At 31.3% G+C, this 14,077-nt stretch overlaps 1 protein-coding gene across 2 annotated transcripts; it reads right to left on the bottom strand.

Moving 5' to 3' along the window:
- Positions 1–5,489: 5,489 nt before the first annotated feature.
- LOC107842284 (zinc finger protein CONSTANS-LIKE 12) lies at positions 5,490–9,708 on the bottom strand. Of its 2 annotated transcripts, XM_016686040.2 has the most exons (5): positions 8,715–9,708; positions 7,833–8,057; positions 7,129–7,247; positions 6,949–7,065; positions 5,490–6,011 (listed from the first exon to the last, which is right to left on the bottom strand). In XM_016686040.2, the coding sequence occupies exons 1-5, from the start codon at positions 9,189–9,191 to the stop codon at positions 5,843–5,845; spliced, it is 1,107 nt and encodes a 368-aa protein (XP_016541526.1). In that variant the 5' UTR covers positions 9,192–9,708; the 3' UTR covers positions 5,490–5,842. The 2 variants fall into 2 exon arrangements, with proteins under 2 accessions (XP_016541526.1, XP_016541525.1); XM_016686039.2 differs by having other exon boundaries at positions 5,561–6,011; positions 6,949–7,247; positions 8,715–9,704.
- Between the last annotated feature and the right edge of the window lie 4,369 nt (positions 9,709–14,077).

The raw sequence follows: 14,077 nt of genomic DNA, 5'->3' as shown, positions 1-14,077 counted from the left end.
AAAACAGAAAAAATCTTTTAAGTTTAGAAATTTTGAGTAAGTGGTTCCTATTAATACTCTTGGAAGATTGTTAAGGCACCAAGAGTATCCGCTAACTTGCGGTTATCCAGACTATTTGAAAATATCTTTTTTGACTAACTTTAAAAAGAAAAATTGGTTTTTGAAAAGAAAACGATTAAGTAAAAAATTGTCTTTAAGATCTGTGCAAAATAAATTTAATGACTTAGTGGAAATTTTTTACTAAGTCTGAAAAAACTAAGAATAATTAGCATATAAAGGGGAAAGAGGGAGACTAAATGACTTAAGTCATTAGGTCCAAATTCATAAATCATGTCCTAAGCTAATTTGGGTTTTTGGTCCATCTTCACCTGTCCTAATCTAAACCTTGGACTTTTGACCCATAACCTGTCCTAAGCTTGTTTTTGGACCTTTGAGGCCTAAAATCCACTCCACCTGTATTAAATTACAACTTTGACTTCGAAGTCCAAATGAATGAATAAATAAATAAATAAATAAAAATAAGGAAATAATAAAAATCGAGACTTTTCAAGTCTCTTAGTAACCTCGTCAATGAGTTTCACCTTTTTTCTTCTTCTTTTATCTTCTTGTACCTACACGCCATATAATTGACTTTGGGTTTATAACTTCGGACTTGACTCGAAAAGATGGGCCTCATTGGCCCATTACGAAATGCAAAAGGAAAGGAGTCCATTTGAACTCCAAAACAGATTCATGCAAAGGAAAAGATAAAAGAAAAAAAGAATTAATATGTGTTCGAGAATTCTACACTTAATAGATAAATAATGAGATGGAAAAAATAGCATTCTCAAGCATAAAGAAATAGTAAGTTATAATATCAAAGCAAGTCAAATTATCCAACGAAAAGGAATTTAACCCATCTCCTAAACAATCTTACAAAAAAATGAATCTAGCACAATATCATTAACTAGCCCTTGAAAAGAAGACATGAATCCACAATTGTACAAATAGATTAACACATATTTTGCTCCAAATACTATGATATGATAAAGTCTATAACATGTTTTCATCAAGCAAAGAAAAGGAGAATGAGCAAGAGATGAGGAAATCTTTCATAGCACCTCAAATATGAAATACAAGACATACTAATGCAACACCACTTTTTAATACAAAGTGGATCAATCAACATATCTATAACTTAGAAGGAAAAAAAAACACTATAGCATGTGAATAACAATGGAACGTCTAAATGAATAAAATCACTTTAAGAAGTAAACTAATAAGCGAAGTGAAACAAATAGCATATATTAAGCATATTTGAGAAATGATATACGAAAACAAGATAGGAGAAATTGAAAAAGATTAATTCTAAAAAAAAATGTTCAATTATGCAAACTCCTATTTTAGTTCTACACCATTTCAACAAAACTTATAACCCTAAAAACTTTTAATCTAAACAAGAGAGAATCAAAGACAATTTTGACCACAAAAAATGAGTAACTCAGTACTTCAAATTGAGAAACAATTTCACAGACCCTTAACAATAGTAACCATTCCTTTTCAACATAAAGGAAATTACTTTACATGCTAAAAATAAACATATCCGCCAACAATGAATTTAAACAAAGCATGAGTACATATTTTAAGCAAAGATCAAAATTTTATCCATAATAATCAAAGTATAAAGCCAAAAGGTGAAACAACCAATATCAACTATTCTTTTCAACGTAAAGAAAATAATTTTACATGCTAAAAACAAACATATACGTCAACAATGAATTTAAACAAAGCATGAGTACATATTTTAAGCAAAGATAAAATTTTTTTATCCATAATAATCAAAGAATAAAGCCAAAAAAAAATATTGAGCTATTGCTAGCTCATTTTTTATACCATGGATATGAAAATAGCCATAATATCGATATCATAACGTCCTGTGGCCTTCAAGGCCGTCTACAACAAACAATCTCAGCAAACAAAATTATAACTACGAACTACGACGAAGTAAAAGATGACAAAGAAAATGATAATAAAACTAAAAAGGGGAAAAGGTGTGTTTACCTTTTTCAGGGCAGCAAAACAAAACTACAAACTTTCTTCAGAGTCTTAATCACCACCGGAAAGCATTCAACTCGAGAACTTCGATTATCCCACGAATTTCACGGAAAAGACATTTGTTTACTAAAAAAAAAAAACTCTTCTTTGCTCAAAGCTTTTCTTTTTCAACCTTGAGATTTTTTTGACTTTGAGACTTCCTTTCAACCAAAATAATGGTAGTATTTATAGGAAAGGATGGGGATTCAATTCTATTAGTCCATCAATGTGGGAGAAAGTATTTAGGGGTGTTTTTGAAATTTTTAACATTGAAGATAAGGTGAGGTGGAAGATAAAGTGGAGGCAAATTGTACAATGTAGTACAATTTTTGAATTTCAAAATTAAAAAAAGGACAAGGTTGAGGGGGAATTGTATAATGTGCTACTATTTTTGAATTTCAAAATTTGAATTTGGAAAAAGGACAAGGTTGATGGAAAATTGTACAATTGAGTATAATTTTTGAATTTTAAAATTGAAATAAGGACGAGGTTGAGGGGGAATTGTACAATGTAGTACAAGTTTTGAATTTCAAAATTTGAATTTTGGGATTTGAATTTGATTTTGGTGGGAATTGAGTTGAAATTATGAGAGTTTTTGAGAATTTAGGATTATTTAAAATATAACCATTATTGGGATTTAAAATTTAGCCAAATATATTTAATTTTGACCAAATTGGAAATCAATTGGCCAATTGTATTGTAATTATGGCCAATTTGATTTCAATTATGGCCAAATATAGTAGATTGGCTAAATTGAATTAAAAATTCAATACGAATTAACACTTCTTTTAATCCTGAGCTTCTTCATTTGATAAAATCAAATAAATATTTCTCTAAATAAATTAATTTTGAGAATAAATTTTATTTGAATCAAGACTTATTCGTTTAGATTAATTTTCAAGCTTAATAGTAAAAGTTCAATTTTGATAAAAGTGTTAATTTAAGTGACAAAATTTATACGATTTCGTATATGTAAATACGAAAACGTATAATCATCAATTAAATGACAAAATTAACCCAAATAAATATTTTAGAGCGCATTTATCTGAATGAAATAAATATTTTAATTTTATTAAAAATTAAAGAAACCCAGGGTTAAATTTAGTAGTGGAGAGCAAAAAGTAGGTGTTAACAAGAGCAAAACACAAAAGACTCAAGACACAACAAGACTAAGTGAGAACTTGATCAGGTCCCTCATTAACGCTTGATCTGTGTATACGAAGATGACTTTTACGGTTTTTCAAAGAATTCTTGATGCCTAAAAACTCAATTTTGTTGTATGTAAGTGATCCTATTATATGAGACAAAAAAATTTAGACGTTCTCCCATTGGTCGAGGTTCAACACCTCTACTGCTACGCTACCAACTTTCTGCAGGAAGGTACAACTTCCAACTGTAGTGAACAAGTCATCTTCAGAGAGCGACTTCATATGAGACTAGGTCGCATAGATACTGATTTAAGCTTCAATCAGGTTCATTGTGGAATAGTTTGTGAATCATCAAAACTCCAAGGTGTAACAATTACTATACAAGTATTCACATTTAATTATGCTATTGCTATGGAGTTAGAATTCCGTCTCTTTGTTATTGTCCACGCGCATAATATGTGTTGTCTCTTTAACCTAACAAGCCTCATGAATTTGTCCCTTGGCTATGTCTTCGTTGAAGTCAAAAACTCGTGTTTCATGTGAATTGTATTATGCTTTATAATGTCGTATAATTCGCCTGGATAATCATCATATACTTCCCTTCTTTAGAAGTTCGCAAGTTTAATCAGTCCTTCTCTTTGACTCGCTCTCATTGGCCCATAATCAGTCCTTCTCTTTGACTCGCTCTCGTTGGCCCACCCTCTATCATGTGTGTCACACTCTTCAATTTTCTTTTTTGTTTTACACTCCATAATCTCATGTATTATTGATTTTATTTTTTTTTGTGAACACAATGAACCTAATTATGGCGTTGTGAAGTTTCATTTTTTTTCCTTTGGTGCTGGACATATATAGGACTTCTAACTGACTTCATGCTTAATTTAAATTAAAAGATGATTAATGAGCATGCTATTACCAAAAAGAGGACATATCTGCAGAGAAAAACCAACATAATTTCCCTTGTTAAGCAATTACCATCTATTCAAGTGCTCACAACTTACATTTAAGGAAATTAAATATACTAGCATATGCTTTGTCTCTTGATCATATATTCCCCAGACTAACTTAGCCACAGGAAAATTTTCACTCGAGCTAGATCATGTATTGAACTGCGTGACCACCTCATACAAAAGTTTAAGTTTTTGGAGAAGGTACACTTTTATTTGCACTAAGCACGTGAAAGTACATAGGAGTCGTTTGGTAGAGTGTATAAGAATAGTGCAGTATATAATGTATTAGTAATACTTGCATTCGTAGTGTTGGCATTAGTTATGCCAACATAATTTTTGTACTTTGTTTAGTATCATGTATTAGAAATAACTTGTAAGAATATAATTTCTATAAAATAATATTCATTTACAAAAATACTCGCCTTCAAAAGCAAAATACCTCAAATCATGTCCAACAAGAATTTGATCAGGAGAGGGTTGGATTCAACCCCTCCAACAATTCCTCAAACAAATCCAAAACTTCAAAACCCAAGACCTTCTTCCCCAAATTTATAACCTCCAAAACAAAAAAAAATCAATTTCATATCCATACACTAAATACAAAACATTCTAATAAAAGTCATCTAAATCCGCATATCATGTTGAACCCACTTTCTTTCAATGCAAAATAACTATACCCACTTTGGTAGGTGTTTTCAATTTGTTTGCTATCACTTTATCCTTTTTCTCGTAAATCAACTTGCATTTTGGAATATCTTTTTCTCGTAAATCAACTTGCATTTTGGAATATCTAAGCTAAGTACAAACACTTCCAACTTCCAGCTAAAAAGTATGCCGATTGCCCATAAAGGTCCCATCAATTAAATTTAAAATTCCTCACATATAAAATCCAGTAAATTATCCCTCATTTCTCTGGTTAACTTAGTGGAGATAGAGGAGAAGTGCTGCAAAATGGGCAAAGCACGATGGAAAAAAGACTTGGAAAAATGTTTTAGTAGGATTTTGAGGGATAAATTTGTCATTTTCTAATTAATATATGTGTTGAAACACTTGGTATTACTAATACATAGGAAATGGTGGGTACTAATAACACACACCTTAATACACAATAGTGTGTACAACTAATGCAAGTATTAATTATGCATTGTCTAACAAATAATACCAAACATGACATTACTAATACACAAAATAATGCATGTATTATACTTTTAATACACTCTACCAAACTATCCCTTAATGATAAGTGAACACCTGTGAGACTTGGAATTATGACATATGTCTGCTCTAATATCATATTACGTTGTGCAATCGGGTCATCTAAAAATTTAAACTGCTGGAGTGCGTACACGTTCGTTTACTTAATTATATCTTCAACACGTTACAATTTGCAGGTCACAAAAGGAACTTGAGTATCTTTGCTCTGTGATACCTTAAGTACTTTGGCAAGATTTGACAAGTAGAAGGGACATAAATCATTTTTCTTAGCCACATCTCCCTTATTACTAATTAAAGAATAGGTATCCAGGCACACGAAGTATTCCGTGTTCAAACAGGGTTGCATCCTGAGGCGTGTTCAAACAGGGTTGCATCCTGAGGAGTATGTAATGTAGACACTCTACTTTGACATAAACATTATGAATGATTCCACGAGTTGAACTCGTGATCTATAAATCATACAGAAACAACCTTATCATTGCTCCAAGGCGCTCGTTCTGACATATCCTTTGTTACTTCTGGATCATAATCATAAGCTTCCCCAGCCTTAACAAATCTGCCTTTGACGCGTCTTCTGGTATCTGCCCTGGCCTTTCTTGAAGCATATCTTATTTGCTTATTGAACCTGCAAGTTTAAGTGATGAATATAAATATTGGTAAATGTCAATTAAAGGTAAAATTCATGATTTTCAAAAAAAAAAAAAAAGTTAATTTCCTGTGAAAATAATCACTCAAGTAAAAGAAATTGATTCAAGGAAATGTTCTGAAGGAAGAAAGATAAGCTACAATCGGTGGTGGAGTCAGGATTTTCACTAAGGGGTTCAGAATATGAAGTAAACATATGAAGAAGTCCAAGAGGGTTCAATATCTACTATATCATATATACATAAAAAAAGAGTTTTAACCATGCATAAATAGTGTAATTTTCCGCCAAAGGGAGTTCGGATGAACCCCAATAGCCCTATCCAGATCCACCCCTGGCAACAACAGTTCTACTCTACAACAACAAAACTACTATACATCTGTCCAAAACAAGTTAGGGTCGGCATAACAATTTTACTCTAGAAAAGACCAATTCTTTGAACTTCATTTTGGGAATTGGCAGCCTGGTTGAGTCGATCTATGATTGGTTATAATACAAGTATGTTTTTAAATCTTTAAACAAAGTGATTTTAGGTTCATTTATTGTATTATCTGTAGAAACATGATCAACAAAATCCCCCCTATTCGGATATGTAAGACATCTTGGGCAGCACTAACGGATATTTATCCAGACATTGCAAAATCTGGACGGTCAGTATCAGCACAAGTTTGGAATGTTGGCTGAACATAGACAAACAGAACTAAGCTTCTCACAAACTACATCGGAAGTGAAATTCTAAATGTCAAGTACAATGTGCGCTGGAAATGTTGGAGGAGATAGATTGGGCTTTATATCATACCTTAGTCTTCTATTGGAACTGAATTCTCTAAAGCTTAAACAGAAATACTCGAATAACAAGCCTGAGATGCAATAAGCATGCTATGACTGATTAAAAGTATAACAGAAGGGATCTACTTACGTTCTAGTTTTCTTTTTCTCATTATATCGCATCTTAGCTTCATTCCGCGCCTGTTGAAAATTAGCTTCCGATCTCCAAGCCCGTGATGGTTCGTTGGTGAAAAGGAGTGGTGATAATCCGCAATCTTGATAGTCAGTTCCTGCACTACTTTCTCCGGTGATGTTGGAGATTGACACTGACCTTGAATGAACTGATGCTGGTGGAAATACTAAGCCAATATTGTTGTTGCAACTCTGATTCATAAGCATCAACTTTGCAGTGGCAACCTCTTGTGAAGACTGAAATCCAATGCACTCATGCTGTCCAGATGATGCCCAAAAGAATATAACAAGCACATTTTCAAATAATAGCTTACGAACGAATCTAAAATATGAACTCTTGTATGACCTACATTGCTCAGACTCTCCAAAAATGTTTTTTCCCTTTTAGGATCCTCCAAAAATGCATAGTTTTTTGGAGGATCTGGCACACACCTATCAGCATTTTTGAAAATTCTGAGCAACATAGCTTCATCTTCAAGAACGGAACAATCTATAAAAGGATGGATGTTGATTGTGTTAATGATAAAATCTAATGTTGAATATATTCCCTTTGTCTGGTTCTGGCTTGGAACGGAATTTAAGACAAGAGGACTTCTGAATCGTGTGGTCTTAAACTAAAGATACGTATGATGTACCAAATGTCTTTTAATCTTGTAGTCTTAAACATGTCATGTGGGAAGTTGAAATTAAGGAATTGTCAGAAAAGAAAGGAGACATTCTTTTTGAAACGGACTAGAAAGGAACTAAGCCAAAGAAATTGAACCGGAGAAAGTATTCCGTAGACCTTCTTACAAGTCTTCTTAAGAAGTTATAGCACAAAAAAATATTAGTCTAAGAATGTACCTCTAGAGCAGTTTCAGCATGACTGTTAGAATCAGTGGCAGATAATTTTTTCTCCAAGGCTAGGCAATCCAATTCCTTCTCTTCACTATGATAACTCGAATGACTGTGTTGTGAACTGCTGAAAATATTGTAACTAGAATTAGAACTCAATTCGTCCAGATCAACACCTTTCGCGAGATCATCACCTTCCTGAACTCCAAGATCCTTAATAGTTCTACAACTTTGCTGCATTTGAAGCAAATAACGAATGCACTATTAGTGCATAGTGCATACCAATATTTTCTGAAATCAGGCATGAGTTTATAGTCTATATCTTCTAGCAGTGATGCAGCCAGGAATTTTGATGAGGGGATTCAAAAGACTACAAGAATGACATACGAGGGATTCGAACAAGAAGCTAAACAATTAATTGAGCAACCTTTGCCACCACATTAAAAGCTTCTCTTAAGCTAAGATTCAACAATTTATATATTAGAAAAATTACTTTCACCCTACTTGCACAGTATAGTTTCTGATAATGGAAAATCAGTTGAACCCCTTTCAGAGTGGTTTCGCCCCTTTCACCTAGCATTGAGCGATACTAGAACAAATACAATTAAAAGCTTCCCTTATGTTAAGATTCAACAATTTATATATATGTATGAAAATTACTATCGCCAATTTTGCACAGTATAATTTCCGTATGAAGGAAAATCAACTGAATCCCTTTCAGACCATATGGCTACGCCCCTTTCTCCTTATAGCATTAATAGTGATGCTATGTTGCATCCTCAAAAAATGCACTATTTTTGGAGGATCCAACGTGCCCCTCGATAGTTTTGGAGAGGCCAAGAAACGTAGCTCGTACTAGAACAAATAAAATTAAAAACAAGACATCCTAACCTTAGTGATGCTAGATCCCTCGGAGAAGAAAGGTGTTTGGTCTATGTTGTAACTTGTCAAGTATGTTGAACTTGAAGGAATTGCTGGAGTTGAAATGAGCCATTGTTGAAACTTCAAACAAGAAGCTAACTCATTGAGCTTGCTAGCCACTACAGAGCCTTCATTGACACTCAATGAGTTAGTAGGATTAGCCATTTGATCATCAAAACTTGCAGACAAAATCTTGTTGATCAACTCAGATGGAGAAGGACAACCACTACAAGTATCCAACTTCTGGTGCTGATGATGACCATTTTCACTACTCGAATCACAGCCTTCGCATAAGCACATTGAGTGCATCGTACAATTGCATTTGCCACAAATGAGCGAACCCATGTGCTTTGGAGATGTGCAGTTTGCTGAATGAACATTTCCATCACAATGCAAGCAAACTCTAGCTACATCTGATTTACAGACCTCGCACAGCGACTCCATCATACCACTCACTTCTCATAAAATTAAGCAACACTTTAACGATCAATCAACTATATAAGTCCTCAGTTATCTCAAAATTAAACAAACATGTGAACAATCAGTCAACCAATGCAATTGTACGATGCACTCAACCAATTGTACCTCAATCCTCTTAAAATTTAATGACGCGTTAACAATCAATCAACTGTACATCTTTCATCCCAAATTGAACGATATGTTAATAATCAATCAACTACACCACAAATGTCTCAACTAAAAACAACTAGATCAATGAGCAAAATCAAGAAAAAGCTAACTCATGGATATGATGAATGAAAAAAGTTTAACTGAACTAAGATGTCCAAGGCAAAAGAGAAGGGGAACACACAAAAACAATTTCTACTAGACCTAACTCCTAACCACATTATTTGTATTCTTGATTTTTTTGTTTGGGTGACATGACTTTATCAACGTGTTTTTTTTTATTTTCCCACGTTGGAAAAAGTGAGACATAAAAGTGATATGGTTGCTAATTATATGCAATCTAGATTCTACAATGCTTATAAATAGCCTTGTGACTCTCTCTGTTCTTTTCTGTGGGTATTCTGGTAAATAAGTGCACGAAAGAGGCTCAATTTGCTAAATGTCTAGTCACAAGTTTGTAATGCAGATTACCTCTCCATTTGTTTCCTTTTATGTGCCACGTTTGATTTCACACAGTATTTAAGAAAAAAATATTTAATTTAGCTCAGCAAATTACTACTTCATCCGTCTTATTTTATTTTTAAATATGATGAAAATAAAAAGTGCCACGTAAAATGAGACGAATAGAGCACTAGCAAATATCATTAGCTCCCTATCTGGCGTACACGATGACACGTCTAACCTGTGACCTTAATTATGTAGGCCAACCAATGTCTCATTGTATATGATTAGCTAAATCTAAAATTTTAACGGTTAATTCTGACAAAAATTTAATCCGAATTTTTGTACGTTAAATTTACTCGTAATGATGAAAAAGATCATTACATTTGTTTAGGATTAACTAGTTTAGGTGTATGCATCTTACGCGTGTACCTCACTTTAATGAGTTCAAACATTATAGGATATTTGTTTAAATAATAAAGATGAATATAATAATTAAATTTAATATTTTTTGAGTGTGTAAAGATGGAGAATTTATTTATTAAACCTAATCTTTATCAAAAATATTTTTAAAAGTCGATCAACATTCATCAATTGCAACAAAACAATAATAATACAATTAAATATAATCTTTGCACACGATAATAGAGATATCAAAATAATATAACTAAACCTAACCTTTACATAAAAAATTTTCTCAAAGCCAACCAACATTTATTTATCTCCTGTAAACTGTAACAAAATAATACGATAAAAAGTGATATAAAAACAATACAATTAAACTTAAATTTTACACACAAAAATTTCTCAAAGTCGATCGAGATTCATCTACGAACTGTAAACTACCACAAAATAATAAACTAATAGAGATATTACGATAATACAATTAAACCTAACATTTATCTAAAAAAAAATTCAAAGCCGACCCACATTCATCTATCATCTGTAAATTAAAATAAAACAATAAGATAATAAAAATATCAAAACAATTCAATTAAACCTAACCTTTACACAAGAAATTCTTCAAAGTCAACCGACATTCATTTACGACCTAAAAACTATGAAAAAATATAATAGTGATCACAAAGTTTCGATTTTGATCCAACTAATTCTTGTCTGAGCGAAAATTTTGACCCTTTTGAATGAAAACAAGGTAGATATATAAATACACACATGTTGAATTCTATTATGCTGACAAAAACAGTGAAGAAGTTGAGGGTTAGAAAATCAAGCATCCACCAATCTAAACATGTAATCGAATCAAGTCAGATGAACATGAATCATATTCTCCCATAGCACAATATTTATAGAAGTATTTTCCTTAATAGAGTTCTATTTTAGTAGTATTTTTCTAATTGAACAGTAGAAAGAAAAATATTAATTAATTCTCCTACCATATGAATTCCATATATTTTAGGAAGTCTAGTATAAAAGAAAATATTAATTAATTCTCCTACCATATATTTTAGGAGTCTCATATATTTTAAGAAGTCTAGTTAATATAATAAAAAGTAATTAAATAATAGATTAAAAAATAGTGAAAAGACAGTTTTGTCTAAAAAAAAATGGGTAAAAAGTTCAAATTACTTTTTTAAGGGTCTTCACACTTTTAATATATTACATATATAGATATGAATTATAGATAGATTATAGATATAAATAAAACTAAACTTCAATTTCCACATATCTAACTTAAATAAAAAACTAAATCATACATCTAGTGAAGTTATTTAATTTTTAAATAATTGTATTAGGATGGTTTGTAAGGAGTCAGGGCGCGACTCAAACACTTTGGTGACCTAAGCAAAAATCAAATGAAGGTCTTAGATTTTTAAGAAAATAAATGTATTTTTTGTTAAGTCTATATTTTAAATTTTTTGAGATGCAAACTTGTTAATATTATTTTATAGATGATTTCTTCTAATAATTTTTTTATGTTAATATAACTAATACATTTAATTTTTCTTGAGACATAGTACTTTAAAGTTTAAATATACATTAAATTTTTTTAATAATTTTTTACTTTCATGAAAAAAAATTATTTTCTCATTTTACATTTTTTTAAAAAATTTATAATCGATTATTATGAAAAAAAATTATGCCCCTCAAATTTGACAACCTTAGACAATAGCCTATGTTTTTCGGGATGGAGCCAGGCCCGAGCCCGAAGTAGTGTGGGTCACTTAAATTTGATATTAGATTTTAATTAGAGCTCTAGAAGTAACGTGACAAAAATAAATTTTGACTATTAAAGCCTTTTATTAATTGGACCCTACAAACAAGACTCATAAATATCATGAAATTACATGTCATAAACTCAAATATGAGTGACTTTAGATATTTGACCCCAAATAAAAATGTCTTTAAATAATAACCTTCTTTACTTTTTAATATACTAAAAGTACCATTTTGTCCCTACACACCTCAACTATATTTTTAAACTTTTCATACTCATTTATCTCTCAAATTTTATTTTTTATTATTTTTACTTTTTATTTTTTCATTTAATTTTATTATTATATTTTTTTATTATTTTCACTTTTTATTTTTTCTTTAATTTTATTATTCTAGTTGTTATTATTTTTACTTTTTTTTCCTTTAATTATATTTTCATGTTTTAATTAATTTGTTTCAATCTTTATTTTTTTACTTTTTTCTTTTTTCTCAAGCATTATCTATTTCTTTTTTCTTTCCTTTTTTATTTAATTCATTTTTCTTTAACCTTTATTTTTCTTTTAATTTTGTTTTTTATCAATTCTCTTTTTTTTTTTCTCATTTTTCTCAAACTTTATTTTTATTTTTTCCATTCATTTTTTATTTTCTCAAAATTTTAAATTCTTCACTTTTTTCTTAATCTTTATTTTTTTCTTGCCTTTTTTCCTCGCTCTTTTTTTTTATTTCTCTATTTTGTTTGATTGTTTTTTTCTTTTTTCAGTTCTCTTTTTTTCCCTCATTTTTCTCAAACTGTAGTTTTATTTTTCCTATCATTTTTATTTTTCTCAATTTTTTTAATTCTTTGCTTTTTCGTGATCTTTATTTTTTTCTTTTCTTTTTTTTTTCTCAATCTTGTTTTTATTTCTCTATTTTGTTTGATCGTTGTTTTCTTTTTTCTCAACTTCTATTATATTTTACTAATAAATAAAATATCAGATAATCCGCAAAGAGATCTTTTTTTTTTTTACATCAAAGCAACTTTAAGGGCATGAATTGTTGTTACGAAGTTTTTTGAAAATTCTTGAGATAAGTCGTGTCTCTAAGGCGAGAGTTGTAGAATATCTCATAAATAAAGACATAATTTGGTAGTGTCAACTTTTGCCCGTGGGGCATAACTTATTATTTGAAAGTCCTTGAGCAAAGTCTTGCCTCTAAGGCAAGAGTTGTAGAACACCCATAAATGAAGACATAATGTGGTAGTGTCAACTCTTGCCCGTGGGGCATATTTATTATTTGAAAGTTCTTGAGCTAAGTCTTGTCTCTAAGGCAAGAGTTGTAGAATATTCCATAAATAAAAATATAACGTGGTAGAGTCAACTCTTGCCCGTTGGAAATAATTTGTAGTTTGAAAGTCTTTGAACTAAATCCTGCCTATAAGGCGAGAGTTGTAGAACATTTCATAAATGAAGACATAATATGGTAGTGTCAACTCTTGCCCGCAGGGGCATAATTTGTAGTTTGAAAGTCCTTGAGCTAAGTCTTGCCTCTAAGTCAATAGTTGTTGAACATATCATAAATAAAATCATAACATGGTAAAGTCAACTCTTGCCCGTAGGGCATAACTTGTTGTTTGAAAGTCCTTGAGCTAAGTAACTCTTGCCTCTAAGGCAATAGTTGTAGAACATCTCATAAATGAAGACATAACGTGGTAGAGTCAACTCTTGCTAGTGGGGCATAATTTGTTGTTTAAAAGTCCTTGAGCTAAGTCTTGCCTCTAGCAAGAGTTGTAAAATATCTCATAAATGAAGACATAGCGTGGTAGTGTCAACTCTTACCCATGGGGCATAATTTGTAGTTTGAAAGTCCTTGAGCTAAGTTTTGCCTCTAAGGCAATAGTTGTAGAACATCTAATAAATGAAAACATAATGTGGTAGAGTCAACTCTTGCCCGTATGACATAATTTGTTGTTTGAAAGTTCTTGAGCTAATTAAGTCTTGCCTTTAAGGCAATAGTTGTAGAACATCTCATAAATAAAAATATAACGTGGTAAAGTCAACTCTTTCCCGTGGGGCATAATTTGTAGTTTGAAACTCCTTGAGCCAGGTCTTGCC

The sequence above is a fragment of the Capsicum annuum genome, chromosome 9 (assembly GCF_002878395.1).
Source record: "Capsicum annuum cultivar UCD-10X-F1 chromosome 9, UCD10Xv1.1, whole genome shotgun sequence".
Classification (NCBI taxonomy): Eukaryota; Viridiplantae; Streptophyta; class Magnoliopsida; order Solanales; family Solanaceae; genus Capsicum; species Capsicum annuum.
This window is presented reverse-complemented; position numbering and strand designations above follow the sequence as displayed.

Excerpts from the sequence above, each read along its gene's own strand:
- LOC107842284 (XM_016686039.2), bottom strand. The coding sequence starts at position 9,191 with ATGATGGAGTCGCTGTGCGAGGTCTGTAAATCAGATGTAGCTAGAGTT. Across the intron at positions 8,058-8,714 it reads AGGGATCTAGCATCACTAAG|CAAAGTTGTAGAACTATTAA; the intron begins GTTAGGATGTCT and ends CTTCAAATGCAG. Across the intron at positions 6,012-6,948 it reads GAGAAAAAGAAAACTAGAAC|GTTCAATAAGCAAATAAGAT; the intron begins GTAAGTAGATCC and ends TTAAACTTGCAG.